This window comes from Ciconia boyciana, chromosome 9 (assembly GCF_034638445.1).
Source record: "Ciconia boyciana chromosome 9, ASM3463844v1, whole genome shotgun sequence".
Lineage (NCBI taxonomy): Eukaryota > Metazoa > Chordata > Aves > Ciconiiformes > Ciconiidae > Ciconia > Ciconia boyciana.
The window spans coordinates 31,430,072-31,446,312 of NC_132942.1; the positions used below are offsets into that span (position 1 = coordinate 31,430,072).

The window sequence follows — 16,241 nt, forward strand, 5'->3', positions numbered from 1 at the left end:
CTATGAAGCCTGGAATTTACTTTTCATATTTTTCCTTCTGAGTATTACTACAGCAATGGGGCTTTAGCCAAAACGTTTGAGACACCAGCAATGGAACTTTAAGAAGTGGCAGCCGTGTGTATGATTTTAATTGGTGAATTCACAGTACAGAATTAAGTCTTGTGTAGCAGAACTGCACATATTTGACAGCAGAGTTTTCCTAAAAGTTACTGTCCTCAGCTGACTTTTAAATTTTAAGTAGAAAATCTATTTTTATATGGTAAGAGAGTAGTGAGAACTCCCCTACGAAGGAAAGCGCAGATGAAAAGCAACTAATACTTTCGTGTCTTAGTTTAATATTCCTGCAAAAGAGTTTTTTTTTAAAAAAAATTCCATGTCTTCTCAGGTCACAAACAGCTCTTTTATAACCTTAATAAGAGGGAGCAAGTACTTCAGGAAGCACCTCATTCAGGAAAAGTGGCAAGTTTCTACACCTGAATATTGGGATATTTGCAGCACAGCAAGCAACACACTATTACTCATTATTTACCACTGTGGATTTGTTTGGGGTTTTTATTCTTGAAAGCTACATTTAAATTACTGCTTGGTAACATGGCTTTCTGCAGTTCAAAGACCTGGTTCTGGTAGACTGTTTGAAAAGGGAAAAAAAAAAAACCAACCCAAACCCCCAAAAAACCCAAAACAAAACAGGGGAAACACCCTGGTCAACTTTGTTAACGTTGTTCTGCAGAACTTTTGTAGCCTATCTCAAATGAAATTCAGCACTAATATTTTTGGGGTTTTTTTTAGTTTTTCCTCTGTTTGTATTGCTAGATTAACTTGATATGTTCAGAATAAAACTACTTGTCAATAAAATTACTTGTTTATGCAGATGCCAGTGTGCCTGATGAAATAAGAAAAAGATCTTACATTGAAAAACCTTAACCTTAAATACTGGAGAAATGGTGAGAATTCGTTCTGAGATCTGACTAGAAAAGAGAACTCCAATTCAGACAACTCCATGTGTGTTCTTACACTTTTCTTGTTTCTTAGTGTAGTTCCCAACTACACTAGAAGACCAAGCAAACAGTGTCGTGTGTGCTTGGGTTGTTTTGGGTTTTTTTAAAGAAAGAAAAAAAAAGTATCACTAAGTGGTGCATCTTCTGAACAGGTTTGAGCTGAACAGGTTTGAGCTCTAGGTAATCGGGATATGCTTTATGAGAACAAAGGAGATATTTAAAGTTAAAGCTTTAAAGCACTTGTGATACAATAGCTCTCACTGACTTACTAGTGACTTCTAATTACTTTACCACTGCCAGAATGAAGCCAATATGCAGAATTTTTTTCCTGTATAACTGTATTGGAGTAACATGACAAATTAAGAAAAAAAAGTCTTATAAATCACTTATCAATAAAACACTTAACTGCCAAAAACTTGTGCGTGTTACGACAGTTCCATGTCATTCTCTGCACAACTCTGTCCTTGGACTAGGACAAGAAAACATTCAAAAAAACCAAAAAGGCAAGTTGTGATAGAAATAAAGGGTTGTTTTCTTAATACAAAGAAAGAAGGATTTGAAGATGTCAAAAATACTCTGACCTATCTAAATTACTATGGTAACAAAGAGAGTCCTGTAAACTGTAGGAGCAAAATGAGTTCTATAACTGTTTGGACCATTAAAAGAACAATGCTCCATTTTAAAAAGGCCTACATAAATAGGTCAGAAAGAATACCCATGGAAGTCTGCACTCTGTTGGCGATATATATTTATCTATACGGTATGATATCATGGAGCCCAGTGTAAGAGGTAGGAAAATTGCAAAAATTTTATCCTCCATGAAAACTTGGAGAGACTGTTAGGGAGGTACGTATACCACTAGCCCTTCATGTATGACAAATTAATTGGCAGTGATATATGGTATCACAGCAGCAGAGATTTTTTTCTAAAAATCACAACAGTAGGAAAAACTGTCACAGAAAGAAAATGCAAGGAGACAGTGTTCTGTATTTCCTACCAGGAAGAGAACTTTTAAAAACAAGTCACTAATGGGTAAGGAAAAATAAGCTAGTAATACTGTACAGGAAGAAGTTAAAGATAGGAAGTTTTGAAGGATATGCTGGCTAGCTTTTGTGCTCAGATAACCCCCCAAAAGGAATCTTCATCGTCAGAAAATCAATCTGAGTGCTCTTTGCTGACCCAGCTATTGTACATTAAAGGAATCAAAAGCAGAAGGAACTGTGACAACTCAGGTAAGATCTCTAATGAAGGATGGTGCTTGAATTGCTTACTGTGATTGACCAAATTGTTTCCTAAACATAATATTTAATGGAAAATGCTGCAAAGAGAAAGCTAGGGTTGTTCTGCTAAGGTTTTAGAGGAATAATGTCAACACGAACATAAGTAGAGAAAGCAACTAAAGAGCAAATGTTAATAACCACAACCAAGACACTGAAAAGTATGTGGGAGATACAGAGTACATAGTCAGTTGGACTGAGAGATTCTACATCACACAAATTAGATAAGAGAGAGCAGACACCCATTGAAGGAGCTAGTTTCTCAGGCATTATAGACTGGGGAAAAAAAAACAGAATGTGTTTTGAATTAAGCAGGAACATAAGTAGTATGATGTGTGGTATATTTCCTCTTTGTTGAGAGAAAAGGCCATCACCCATTCAGTCAAGGACTATGGAAATTATCAGCAGTATAATGTGCCAAAGTTTAATTTAACTTAACTAGTAAAAGTTAAGTAAAAGTAAAACCTACAGGAGGACACTTATCAATATACTTAAGTGGAAATATTGTGATTTTAACTTTTGTCTTGCACACTTTGTATCACAATGAATGCTCTTTTTGGCAGCTAGTTACAGCTTGGAAAAGAGATTACAAGTTTCAGGCAGCACCACTATCTCTTGAGAATTCTAGAGAACATCTGTTCTTAATTCATATAATAAGCTAGAAGAAAGAGGGCTCTGAACAGCAGACAAACCGTTCTTACAAGTTACTTAAGTAGACAGTATTGAGTAATTTTTGGCTCGTTTCCCCACATCAAAGAATGTAATGCTTCACATTACTGCCAAAGTATAGAGATTACTGCTATAAAGTAAGACTTCCACAACGATAAAGCTGAAAAGGGAAGATGCAATATAAAAGAAACAATTGTAGAACCTGGACACAGGTGAAAGAATGAAAAAGTGCATTTTTTCTACCTTTCCTTAAATAAGTATATTACTGATTGCAGATGCCTGCTGATTTCAGATGTATACAAAGTAGTTCAGAAATGAAAATTACTTGAACAGCCTATTACGAATGAAAACAGGTGCCACAAACCCACACATCTCATTACCTCCCCTGCTGCTGTGGTTGAAGAATATCCAGCAGAAGCTGCTTCACTTCACTAGGGGACATCTGGTATAAGTCCTTGGCTGGCATATCCCCAGCACGGATTTTCAATTCATACTTCATAGCATGGATAATCCATCTGAAGTAAAGGGAGGAATACATTTATTAATTAAATACGAAGTTTCCAAAGATGAAAAATTAGTCTAATAAAATAGCTCATAAGAATTCCACGTGATCCTGCTATTTGGCTGTCAGGACATGCATAAAATATAAAACAAATACTCTACTACTATTACTGTATTGTGGAATTTACTCAGATTTTGTGTCTGTTTGCAATATGATACAAACTGAAAGCGATAATGCATCGATTTTAAGAAATGGGTTGTGAAGCATGCTTTTCATAGGAAGGATATATTTGACCACATATTCCCCTACATCCCATGTTCATTAAGACAAACATTTACCTGCCTTTTGATGTTAAAATTCCTACTCAAAATTATGCTCTGACAGTATATGCATTTTGCTGATGAGTTTAAAAAAAACCAAACATAAAAATTAAATGATTTTACATTTAAAAAGACTTCAGGGCTTATTTATAGTTTTAGCCTTTGAAATTCCTTTTTGCAGTCTATCACACTTTTCCTTCTTTTGCTACTCCCTTTTGAAAAGATTTGATTAAATAAAAATATGGCAACAGTGAAGATATTTCAGCCTTAGGTATCAGACAGGCAGAACTTTGCAAATTATTGAAGGAAAATGCTGAATTTTATTCTGCACATTATATAAAACCAGTGCTACAGCCTCTAATATCAAAGATGAAATAATGTATAGATACATCTGAAGCACGATAACTGAGCATGGAGCTCAGTCTCTTGCCATCTACCTTGCTTCAGTTCAAGTAGGTATTACTATCAAAAGGGAAAAGAAACTTAAATAGTTTTTCTTCAAACAGTTCATCATATAACACCTGATCAAGTCTGGGTTACGTCAAAGAGCCTTACTCTATTTATCAGAAAATGCAGAGTATTCCTAAGAGAGTTGCCTTGTCACCAGTATAGCCACATTCCACAGGCATTTAATTAGCCTACAAGCTACAGAATGTTTTTGTTTATGTAAGTCAAGTCACAGTCTTTTCTGAAGGATTCTTAGTTCATCAGCTATTCTGACACAGAATTCTGAGATGTCAGGCCAACTGGTTCAACATTGCTTTAAATTTGAGGTTTCTAGGACCATTCATGGAAGGTGCAAGATACAAGAGAATATTAGGCAACATGGACATATTACATTATCCGGAACACACTACTTTTATTTATTTTAGTGGGTGAATAGTGTCCTTCTCTTGTTACTAAGATTAACAAACACAACTGGCTTAGGAATCGGTTCTTTTTTCACTGATGACTCAAATTATCTGTGTGGAAGTCATTCACTGGTATTTTCTCTTTGCAGTGGCCTACAAAACATAGGAAAGTCAAGAGTGGACCTCCTACTGAACTCTTCACTGATAAGAGGTGGGTAGAAGTCAGTTGGAGGTTTTTACAGTAATAGGGCTGTCAGGAACTTGATCTATTTCAACATGAAACCCTGAAAACAAATCAATAACAAGACACTAAATCAAATCATTATCAAACTGGAATGGCGTTTCTGTGAGAAGGTTAATTTTGCTCACTGGAGTGGGTGATAACACCAAAATAAAGAAAATTGAATCTCTAGCATTAACCTTGGAAGAAAGAAAAATAAAATTGCAAAAAGGATTAGCTACAGAGAATGAGGAAGGGGAAGAAAGAGAAGGAACATGGATCTGTAGAGGGTACAGAAAAGTACTTTTCAGAAAAGTATTTAAGTGCAAAAGGATAGATGTACTTGCAGTTACAGGTAATACAGGTGATTTGAAAAGTTTTTGGTTTTATGATGACTGGAATGTACTGCTAAAGTGGAAGCATCAATCTTATGTGCTAGAAAAAAGACTGCTGGTATCTACCTCCAGTGCTGAAATGATGTATTTTCTCTATGAAAAAAATATGGAAGATGGAACACTTTAAGTTCCAATTTTAAAGCATGCTCACTAATTCTGTAAATCTCAGTCAGTAGCACCTGGCCTCTTCAAAGAAGTGCTTATTCAAATGCATCTGTCTCTTCCTAAATGTGAAAAAAATAATTAACTTCTGTAGATGGCGAAGTAAATACAGATACCATAGAATATGATAACACTCCAGCACAGACTATTTGTAGATCACCTTATCAAAGAACTAACAGAACAATCCAGTAGGTAAATGATGTTTTAAACTTGATTCAGGTTTGTGGTTCCTACGCTATGTATAGCTTGGTCTAACCTATTTAGTATAGAATTGGACAACTGTCTAGCTAATGAACAGTCAGGAAGTGTTGTGTGTGTCTGTAATAGGGATACTATTCAGTTGGGGGGGCTGTTTTGGGGTTTTTTTGAAGAACAAAAAGACATTTTTAGCAACCTTATAGGACAAATCAGGTTTTTCTTTACCATAGCAGTTAAGTATTTTTGTGTAGAGAACTGCCCTTGAACAATGTCTTCGTTATGCCAGATATCAGATACTCAGATTCACTGAGTATCAGAAGTATACCTTGGTGCCTCAAAATATTTTAGGAAAAGCTGTAATGGTAAATACATTTGAACTGCAGAAGGCTTTTATTACCTGAAGTCTCCATTACAGACAACACTCTGAAAGAACAAGCTATCTTCTTAGGCAGATTATTGTGCTGAAACTCTGAAAAGAAATAGTTTAAGGACCTTGAAACACTGTTTCCAAGGGATTTGTTGCTCGTGGTTGCCAGACTTTTAAGAGTGATTTAGACAAGGCTATATTATGAGCTCAGCACTTAGTAGAAACGAGAGAATGCAACTAGAAGCATACGTTGACTTGGAGGAGAATTGTGTGGTTTTGGAAGGGAATGAAATTCATGCTGCATCTTTCCTCGATTATTGCATTCATGCAGTCTCTACCCTTTACCTGTTTGCCCCAAACCTACATGACATACGTGACTGCTCAAGTGAGCAAAGAGCTTTTAAAGGCCTCATCCAGAAGCCTTAATCCTAGACTGCACTTTTCTCTCCTTCTTCAAGTCCTGGAAGGCTCTGACAGTAAAAGATCTTATTGTGCGCTCTACCTCTTCATTCTTCCCTCCCTGCCAGTACAGTACATTCCTAGCCTCTGGCCACGTCCCTCTAACCTGCCTGATAGGTGCAGACAGCAGCACACCCTGTGTGCACCTACATTACCTATGGGGTAAAGGAAGAACCAGCATTTGGTTTGGTGTGATCCATTATGCTTCTAGGACTCTATGTCCACATCACATGTTTACCAGTAATGAAATTCGTGCTAGTTACCAGCCTTAAGCATGTGCAGCACACCTGTTTCTAGTACATGATAAAATTTCTGTAGAGATTGCCTTGTTGCCCATGCACACTGAGCAAACTGTGAGCAGACTTTGTATCCACTCTGCAACTGGAAAACTCTGGATGGCACCCAGTGTGCTATATTCTGCTGCCAAGTAAGAAGCTGTTTCAGGAGCACCACTAATACACTCGAGTGCATACTTTGTTATTTCAGGTATGGATATGAGGCCAGTTGCAATCTAAAACAGAACCCCTTCAACTCATGGCATTGCTAATGGAGACCCACCGTGTCTATGCCAGAGCTACGCACAGTCTGGTTAGCCAGCTGGTCACGGCCTCCTTGGGCACTAGGTGAGCCAGGCAGAACATTCTGCCTGTTTGCTGCCGGCAGGACAGGGTGACCTGGAGGCAGCACACTTGCCACTGCTCATTTGCTGTACAGAAGGCATCTAACCCCAGTACACTGTTTTTGGTTTTAAAGCCCTAATGTAACTGGGATTAGGCTTTGAAAAATCCTATAGTTCGCTGTATTAGCTGTAGGAAAGCTTCAAATGCTGTTACAAGGACTGCCCCTCCTCCACTTTACGCTGTTGCCTGGCAAATTCGAGAATAGTTGTGTACCCGTTTTTGGCGCACTAATTTAAAGCAAGCTTCCTAGAAATGTAAAATTTAAGTATACAAGTTTTGCTGCATCATCTTATATAAACCATTTTTGCAATGCAGCCATAATATCTGTTGAGGTATGTATGTCCCCCTGCAATACTAGTAGTAAGAACAACAATAGATACTTTACTGACCCAATCCGTATCTTCAGCATGCCACTGAAAAGTTCAGGTGAATTTGAGATGATCCAGCCAATATGTATGACAAGTTCCTGCTGAACTACAGCTTCTCTTTCATCTTGTAAATGACATTTTTCATAGATGATGTTCTTAATCACTCCTGGGGATAAGGGATTAGAAATAACTTCCTCCTCTTGGCCAAAAGCTCCAAGTGTCACCTACGGTATATTGAAAACAATTCAGAAGATATGGACAGGAATAAAAGCACTGTAGAAGCAATTCAGAAATGAAGCTTCATGAACTCTGCTGTTCTTATTAAAATTTCACAATACAAAAATAATTTTGTCAATGACTGATGCTTGTTAATACTGTTAGTTGGATGCTATTAAAATAACAAAATTCACTAAAGACCACAGTAAATATGGAATATATTTTTCCACATGAAAATAAAAGTACAGGACCACCACTTTGGTTTCAAAACAGGCTGTATAATCATGACTGTACACTAGGTTTAGACAGTCTTTCATTTCTGACATTTCAGCTGTGGAGCTCACTTAAAATTCAGAATTAAATGTGTCATTTTGTTTTCTTATTTCTAATAGCATCCTAACATTTATAGCCTTCATTTTAAGAAAATATATTGCTGGTACTGGATTGTTTAACCACAAAAAAAGGAATTTTGTTAAAATTCTGATTTGCTTTTAATCTACTGTCAGTAAAACACAGCAACACTAATTTTTCTCCTATAATAAAGATCATTATTATAAAGGGATCAATGGAGGCAAGTTGGGTTAAAGAGTTGAGAATAAACAGCTACAACTCATGCCGTATGCGGATGCAGCTTCCTCTATAGCTATGTAGTGCCAGAAGCACATACCCAGACCTCAGTCTGGAGTAAGACGAAGACAAATTGGTTGTAATAGCATTGCATATAGGTTAAGTGTACACATATACATATTTTAATACAAAAATACATAATATTCAATTACTATTATTTGGAAACAGCTCCTCATTAACTTAACTTAATTAAAATTATTGTGCTGGGAGGAAAAAAAAAAAAACAAAAACCTCCTCAGGAAAGGAGGAAACACTGATGATTAAACTTTGTTTGGAACAGAAAACTAAAATCCTGAAAAACTTTTTGCTCAGCTGCCGCTCAGCTGCCACCTATCTGTTTTCTTGGGCTCAGTTACAGAGGGAGTGGCTACATCTTCATTAAGTCTGAAAAAAGAAGCTTTATTACTTGACTCCATCTACTTTTGTGAAATAAGAGGGCATATATATAAAATCTAAGGAGTTATGTAAATCATGCCTCTTCCCTTCTTTATCTAGACACTGAACTGTCTTTTCAGTATTGTTCTGTCAATAAATAAAAGTAAATTTATTAGCCCATAGTCTATGCAAGTATTCAATATATCTTTATTTTCTCTGGATTTTTCTTCTTCAGTAACAATTTTTTAAGCCATTGGGTACTTTTACCAGAAGCATCAGAGGCCTTCAAAATCAAAAAGCCCATTTATTTAGTTTCTCTGTTATCATTCCTTAATACATTTCTGAGGAGTGAAGACTTACCTGCTTGCCCTGAACTAAAACATTAGTAATAGATGGTGCAAGGCTGTCCACTAGTTTACCTAAAAGACTTGCTGCGAAGCGCACAACAGACCTGAGGGCAGAAAACAGAGCAATCCCACTACATATCAAGAGCTAGTTTAATGAATTCATATATAAGTCTGAAGTCTGCCACAGCAGAGATCTCAAAACTGACTCAGTAAATACATACATTATTTATAAAGCAGAATTTGGATCAGATTTTATGTAATCTTCTATGGATTTTCAATTTTTAGTCTAGATATAGGTTAATAGATCAAAAATAAATTTAGTTAGAACTCATTAAACTACCAGCTCCATAAAAAGCTTGTTGTTCTTTTCTCAGCATCATCTTGAAAACAGACAGGTAAGAGATGCCAGCTTCTCTTTTGTGACCTTTTCATCATTTTGCAAGATAAGCTTGGTCATTTTTTAGTCTATTTAAGGAAGAGTTAGAAAGATTTTGCAAGAGGAAGTACAAAATGTAACACCACGGCTTTGTTTTGTTTTCCATGCTGAGGTAATATTTCGCATGTGTAGCATGAAGAGAAGAGACTTGTGTGAACTGCTATGTTAAAAAACTAGCTGTAACTTCTAAGAAGAACATTTTTCATACATCCAGTTGACAGTTAAAGATATAAATACTTTTAATAATAATTTCCTGACAAAATACAAACCTAACAGACCTGTATTTGAGCTTTTCTAGCACAGGCTTTTAGGCTACTAAGAATCATTTATCCACAGAGATAATGAGCAAGTTGTAATATTCTATAGTGTTAGTAAAAAATTGAAACAGTTGATGTTGATTCCTGTGAAAACTGCTACGCACTTCTTAAGATCAAGAGCAAAGCATTTCAAAAATGCATTAGCTGATACTATCAAAATGCAACTAAGCAAAAAAAAAAAAAAAAAAATCTCCCGGAGCTCCATTTCAGACCTCTGGGCACTTTACCTGTTTCCCATGTACCAGTAAAGTAGTAATATGTGGGGCTATAGAAGAAGAAAATTTCTGTGCAAATGCAGCACTGTAGCGTAACACCAACCTATATGTATGTCACATGGCAATCATGGAAGAGAAATGAAAAACAGTTTACATATTTTGTTTCTAAAAATACTTTTGTTTTTTATTCTTAACAAAAAATACCACCAAGGTTATTTTGGTTCTACCTTATTATTGGCAAAGGCCCACTTAACTGTATGAACAGACTAAAATGAAAAATGAAAAACAGTCTTTATATTTACAGACCCATCTGCTAGGAATAGTTACAGAGTGAGAGAACAGAATTCAGGACAGGCTCAACTCATTTCTTCGATAAAAAGAAATGAAACTTCTACTGAGCTTCAGGGCAAAGAAATTAATAAACAACATGTAAATACCAACCTACTTGCTGAAACTTTTTAAAGTTATTGTGACAAAGTCAGGCTCAAAGCAAATTATTTCAGGGCAGTAAATAAACTGTGTAAGTTTATCAACTTAACTGATTTATATTTGAACACCAGCCTTGCTTCAGAAAGCTATTGATAATATTTTATCATGCCCTTTAAGAAATAAGAATATTAGTATTCTTTTCTCATTATTTGAATTTAACAAGAACTGTGCATTGGCAATAGCACTCATAGCAAAACCAGCTTATTACTCTTTTATTTTTTAAAAGGTAACAGTAAGAAAATACTTTTCTTTTTTTAAAGCATTATAGACCAGATCTTCAGCTGCAATGAACCAATACAATTTTGTCAGTAAAGCTGTCCTTTTTCTTCCCCTCTTTAAGTGCGTAAGGATCCGGCTTTACTCTCTATAAACACATCAGGAAAAAAAAAATCTGGTGTAAAACAAAAGGAACATGATATATATATACAAACCAGAGCTTCTTGCTGCCAGCTCGTCTATAGATTCTTTCAATATGCTCAGCAACAGTACCTAAATGCATTTAAAAAAAACAAAAACAAACCACAAACAGAACACAAACAAAAAAGATGCACAGGTTTTCATTTAATAGTAATAAGGTAAATTTGATGAGATCAGTTAATTCTGAATCAGCTTTAGTAAAGCACTTACCTGTTGTGCCCAACATCTAAAATTTAGATGCCATCAAGTCCCCTATCATCCAGTTGTACGGCGTTATGCAAGAAGCCGAACCAGATTTCAGCTAAATTTGCTGTGCATGCTATAAAGAGACTTATGGTATCACCTACTGTTGCAATATATTGGGGAAAATTAATCTATGTACAGATTTGGCCTACAAAGGTACCTCCCCAGCGTAAGGTACCTCCCCAGCTTAAGGTACATCCTCAAACTGCAGATTATGTTTTGGATATGGGATGTAGATACTCTCTCCACTGTCTTGCTGCTTTGTTGAGCTAAAACCTACATGAAGTAACAGGGAAGTCTTGTGCTTGACAGGGTAATTCATTGAAGTGATGTTAGGTTTGGGCAAAGTTTGTAATAGCTGACATCCAAGACAGGAGTTGTTTTCAGCTTTGTATATGAACAATAGATCACCTGGTTAATCATGTGGGACCTGAGACTCATTTTACAGGAAGTTGGGAGGGTGTGAAAGAGAGGATCTTTCCCTGCATTGTGGCTCTGCCCTGAATAACCACAGTAAGCCCAAAAAGATGCTTCAGTGACTGTGTGAGCTAGCTTTGGTAATCAGGTGCATTACAGCACTACTCTAGTGAAGCTAATTATCACTGTTGCAAAGTACAACAGGGGATATTGGACAGATATATAAGACATTACATTACTGCCTTACTACTCTCCCTCTCCAAGCTGATTTTCTGTGTGCCAAAGAGAACATTTTATGAAGTGCTATGTGTTAAACTAGCATCATGCTGTACAGATGTGACCTAAAGAAGAGAGGGCAGGAAACTGGAAGAGCACTGCTTCTAAGTCAAAGTAGGTAGTCCAGGATTCAGAGAAGGCCTGAAGTACATTGATTACATTAATCAGAACGCTAGATACCATTCTTTTGGCAGCCCATAGTTGATCATAGTGCATCAACTTGCTATGCTGACATCTCTTCAACTGTGCAGGGGTCAAGTGGGGACCATTATGTTAAAGGTAAAAATGGTGACAAACATTCCATTATTTAGACTTCATTTAGCATCTAGATTTTAAATTCTCAAATGGAATGGCAGTGTTTTTCATGCCAGGCACTTATTGGTGAACAGAAAGTTCATCTATAACAACAACGGTAGTGGAAGTTGACTCACAAAATCGTTGCCTGTGCCTGTCAGCTGGAACACCCAAGGTTCTTCAGCTTTTATTTTTAGATTTATGTTTTATTGATTGTGTGATTATTTAATGTCAGTCTCAGTAATCTCCACTTGTAGGAGGACAGGAACTTTTAGTCAGTGACTCAGACTGTTTAATGCAAGGTGCATATTAAAAAGGTTATCATCATCTACTATTTCATATGGGATGGCACAAAAAGGTCTATACAAGTTAGCTCTGAACAGTCAGAGGCACAGCAGTACTTCTGTGACCTAAATGGTTTCAAAAGAGTTTTTAAGTTCATCCTCATGATCTAATGGTCAAAAGTGGCTGTGCTGGTTGCTTACAGAGGTTAGGAAGTCTGTCTCAAGTTGTTTCCAGAGCAAAGAAGGACACAACCTACAAAGGACTAAAGAAAGCTACTGAGGCTCTCAAGGCCTGACGACAGCACAGGTAACAGTGGCGAAAAAGCCTGCTTCAGAGGCTACATGTGCCTAAGGCTGAGATTCCAACCATGACTTTGGATTCACATTGTATTTCAACAATGCACTGTGTATCAGCCAATGAATTTCATTCCACTTTACATTGTTTTCCATGACATTTTTAGTATAGCAATACAGATATAATGTATATTTATGTCAAAATGACAACCCTTCATCACAAGAACTAGCTGTCCTATATCAAAATTATGAAGCAGGGCTCTATAACATGAGGCGGTAAGTTACACTGCTTGATGACTAAGAGAATATTATTTGATCTTAACATTCCTCTTTTTCTGAGGAGTATTCATATACACAAAGGCAGCTAATAAGCAGTCCTTGGGGAAAAAAATAATAATCACCAAACCTTGCAGCACAAAAGCCACATGCCTTAGTAGCCTCTTCAGAATTATTTTACATGAATTTAAGTCCTGTGCTCTACTACAAATCCATAATACAAAATTAGAGTAAGATTCACAGATATATTGAATTAGTCTTATTCCATACAAGCAAAACAAAAATTCAGTATAAAACTTCACTCATTTCAGACTAAATGTTCACACAAACTTGTCTTTAGTTTCAGTTTTCTAGACAAGGTCAAATCCCCTATTTTTTATATCTATGTGTTCAAAATTATACAACCAGATACAGCACCTGCCTACAAACAATCCAAAAGAGTTCGTATATTTAGCAGCTCATTCCCCGCCACACTATGAATTTGCATGTCCCATTTAATGCAGAAATTGCTTTAAATGGCAAAGAAAATAGCTACACAACTGCTTGCACGCATGGCCATTATTCATGTTCATTACAACTAAACATACAGCTGCTTCCTGACATACTCAGAATACTCAAATGAAAGAAGCTCTTACCTTCCTTGGTGATAAAATTCGGTCCTTCCCTTTTAAGCAATATGCTCGAGAGTAATGCTTGACTTGCTAGGCAATTGCAGTCCTTAAAAACAAGAGCAACAACATAACCACAAATAGCCTTCAGATTTTCAGTGAAGCAAAACCAAAAGAGCTATTAAAAATTTCAGGTGAAAAAAAAGAGCCTTTTTTTTTTAATTAAGAAAAAAAGTCTACAAATTTAATTTTTAAAGGGACTTCACAACTATTTCATACCCTATGTATGCTGTATCCCTGTCACTGCTGCTTGCAGAGGCTTCTCCATGGTTCAAATTAAGTTGTAATAATTTGGCCTCAGAAACGTTTCCTGATTTCTGTTCTTGAGTCCTGTCATTTACAGCAGAAACACTTGTAATGACATAGGGAACCAAGCAGGATACTTTGTTCCTACTGAACACTAGACTAGAAACAGTCACTGGTAGTTTTCTTCTAAATACAGTTCTAGATTGGAACTTTCCCCTGGTATCATTAAGAAGTTACCAGTCTATCAGAGTGAACACCAACTGTTGAAGTCTTCTGAATTTTAGTCTAGCAATAAACTGTCTACTAAGACACATGACAAGTGGATCCCCTTTTAGATGGTCATTTATTACCAGAAGAAGATTTGGGTAGCTGGGAGAAATGGAAGCCAACAGTTACAGCATGAAGGGCCAGAAAGTTCTGTGATGTTAAGATAAAGTACTGTCAAGAGGAAGACTCCCCAGCTATCAAGAGGAACATCAGACATTTTATGTTACTAGCTATATTACTAACAATGAGCCATGACACTAATCATGTTGATCCAAGTAGGCCGCTGTTAAAAAGAATACCAGCACATAATTTCTCATTTCATGTGAATGAAGTTACACTGTATTTTTATCAGTTTTCTTACATTAAGTTTCTGCAGGATCTCATATGTTGACTTGTTTTTCCAGTCATTAATATTTACATCTGGTTGCTGCTCAAGTTCAGAAGCATTTGGAGTACTAGACTGTCGCTTGACTTTTGAATGTTTTGGAAGATCCAACTCCTCCAAACTCTTAAATACAGGAGCCCTGAAAAATAAGATTTAATTTCTTCATAGTTCAGAAAATATTTTAATTATCAAATACTTCATCATTATTATTTACACATAGCCTTACTCTTCTGTTTCCGTGATTCTTAGGAAGTCAAGTTGTTCAACAACTGCTCCAGATATTAATGTCTGAAATGAAAATTTGAAAAAATTAAAAAAGATGCAGGAATGTACATAACTATATAGCTGTCTTTTGATCTCAGTGTGTTGCTGGTGGTTTCCATTGAGAAAGTAGTTTCTTTATCTACAGTTCCAAATATCTTTACACTTTCAGAGTATTTTTCCTCTTTCTTAAGATCTCGCTTAAGACAGCAGAAGTCTCTCGGGGCTGCTGTCTCTTTTTGCTGGCGTTCTGCTGTTCTTTTGCCTGCAACATACAGCTTAATCAAGCACTGTCCAGCTCCCCTCCCCAAAAGAGGTCTCATGAAAACACCCAAGATAAGGATTCACGTTCCTCAGGGTCCTGCATGATACCCGTGTTCTGGATCATAATGCTCATTGTTTCAGGGATTGCTGAAGGGTAGTGACATCACAGGAAAACGCAACATAATAGCATTTCCTACTCTGTAGTCATTCCTTAATCCAAGCATGCTTGCCCTAAGTTTGCACATTAAATGCAGTTCACAAATACTTCTGTCTCAGAATATTACATACCTGAAATTCAATGTTGCATAATGTAGTCATTACAATTCATTCACTCAAAATTTATATGAATTTCTTATTTATATACTTCCAGAGGAAACGTATTGTACTAGAGCATTTTTAAGACTGCTTTTTGATGGTTCTCATTAGCTAAATAAAATTGAGTATGTGCTGTGAACTTTTAAATTCCATTTTCATTGTACACAAGTTGCAGTAAAGTATTGATCTGTTACACTGTGGGATGATTGAATATAAAAAAGACCTGCTTTGCTTTTATTGCTAGTGTCATTCATTCTTTGACTTGCATATTTGCTTGAACACATGACAACAATGGAAACAGACAGTAAAGATGAAAATCGGGAAAAAGCTGCAAGACTTCTAAGCACAGACATTTTTAAAGGAAATTACATTTTGTGTATTACAAGAAAAAAGAGCATTCACCCAGTTAGAGACATACGTTCTATCTCCAGGCACATTTACACATATGCATCTAAATGAAGCAGCTGAGTACAATTCACAAAGAGTCAATATATATTTTGTTGGAATAGATGAATTATTTAAGAAAACACCATGAATTAGACATGTCCCTTGTTCTTGTCCCAAATCCTCCCCCATAATGAAACAAGGCTGTTTCCAAAATGTGACAACTGTGCAGTAAGATTGAGAGATGATAAACTGATGGAGAAAGCACACTGTATTCCACCAGTAAATGCACTGCTCACCAACAGCTACCACTCATTTATGAAAAGGGTAAAAGAAAGATGTAAGGGCTTTGGAAAGCTGCAAAAGAGAAAGCGATGTTAAGAATATATAAGAGATGCAACACAATTTCCATTTAACCCAAACCAGTTTTTATTCCTTAGCTTACTGCCATAACAGGAATTA

The 16,241-nt window shown here is 36.3% G+C and overlaps 1 protein-coding gene across 3 annotated transcripts in view; it reads right to left on the reverse strand.

Annotated features, from left to right (window-relative positions):
• The window catches only part of PHKB (phosphorylase kinase regulatory subunit beta), an 87,862-nt gene that overhangs the window by 5,750 nt on the left and 65,871 nt on the right, over positions 1-16,241 (reverse strand). For 2 of the 3 annotated variants that reach the window (XM_072871828.1, XM_072871830.1), the window contains 7 exons: positions 14,782-14,843; positions 14,532-14,694; positions 13,625-13,706; positions 10,920-10,977; positions 9,045-9,135; positions 7,488-7,690; positions 3,325-3,459 (listed from right to left, as the gene is read on the reverse strand). In XM_072871828.1, coding sequence (XP_072727929.1) covers positions 3,325-3,459; positions 7,488-7,690; positions 9,045-9,135; positions 10,920-10,977; positions 13,625-13,706; positions 14,532-14,694; positions 14,782-14,843 — 794 coding nt within the window. Of the gene's footprint in view, positions 1-3,324; positions 3,460-7,487; positions 7,691-9,044; positions 9,136-10,011; positions 10,103-10,919; positions 10,978-13,624; positions 13,707-14,531; positions 14,695-14,781; positions 14,844-16,241 lie in introns of all 3 variants that reach the window. The other variant, XM_072871829.1, reaches the window with a different exon arrangement.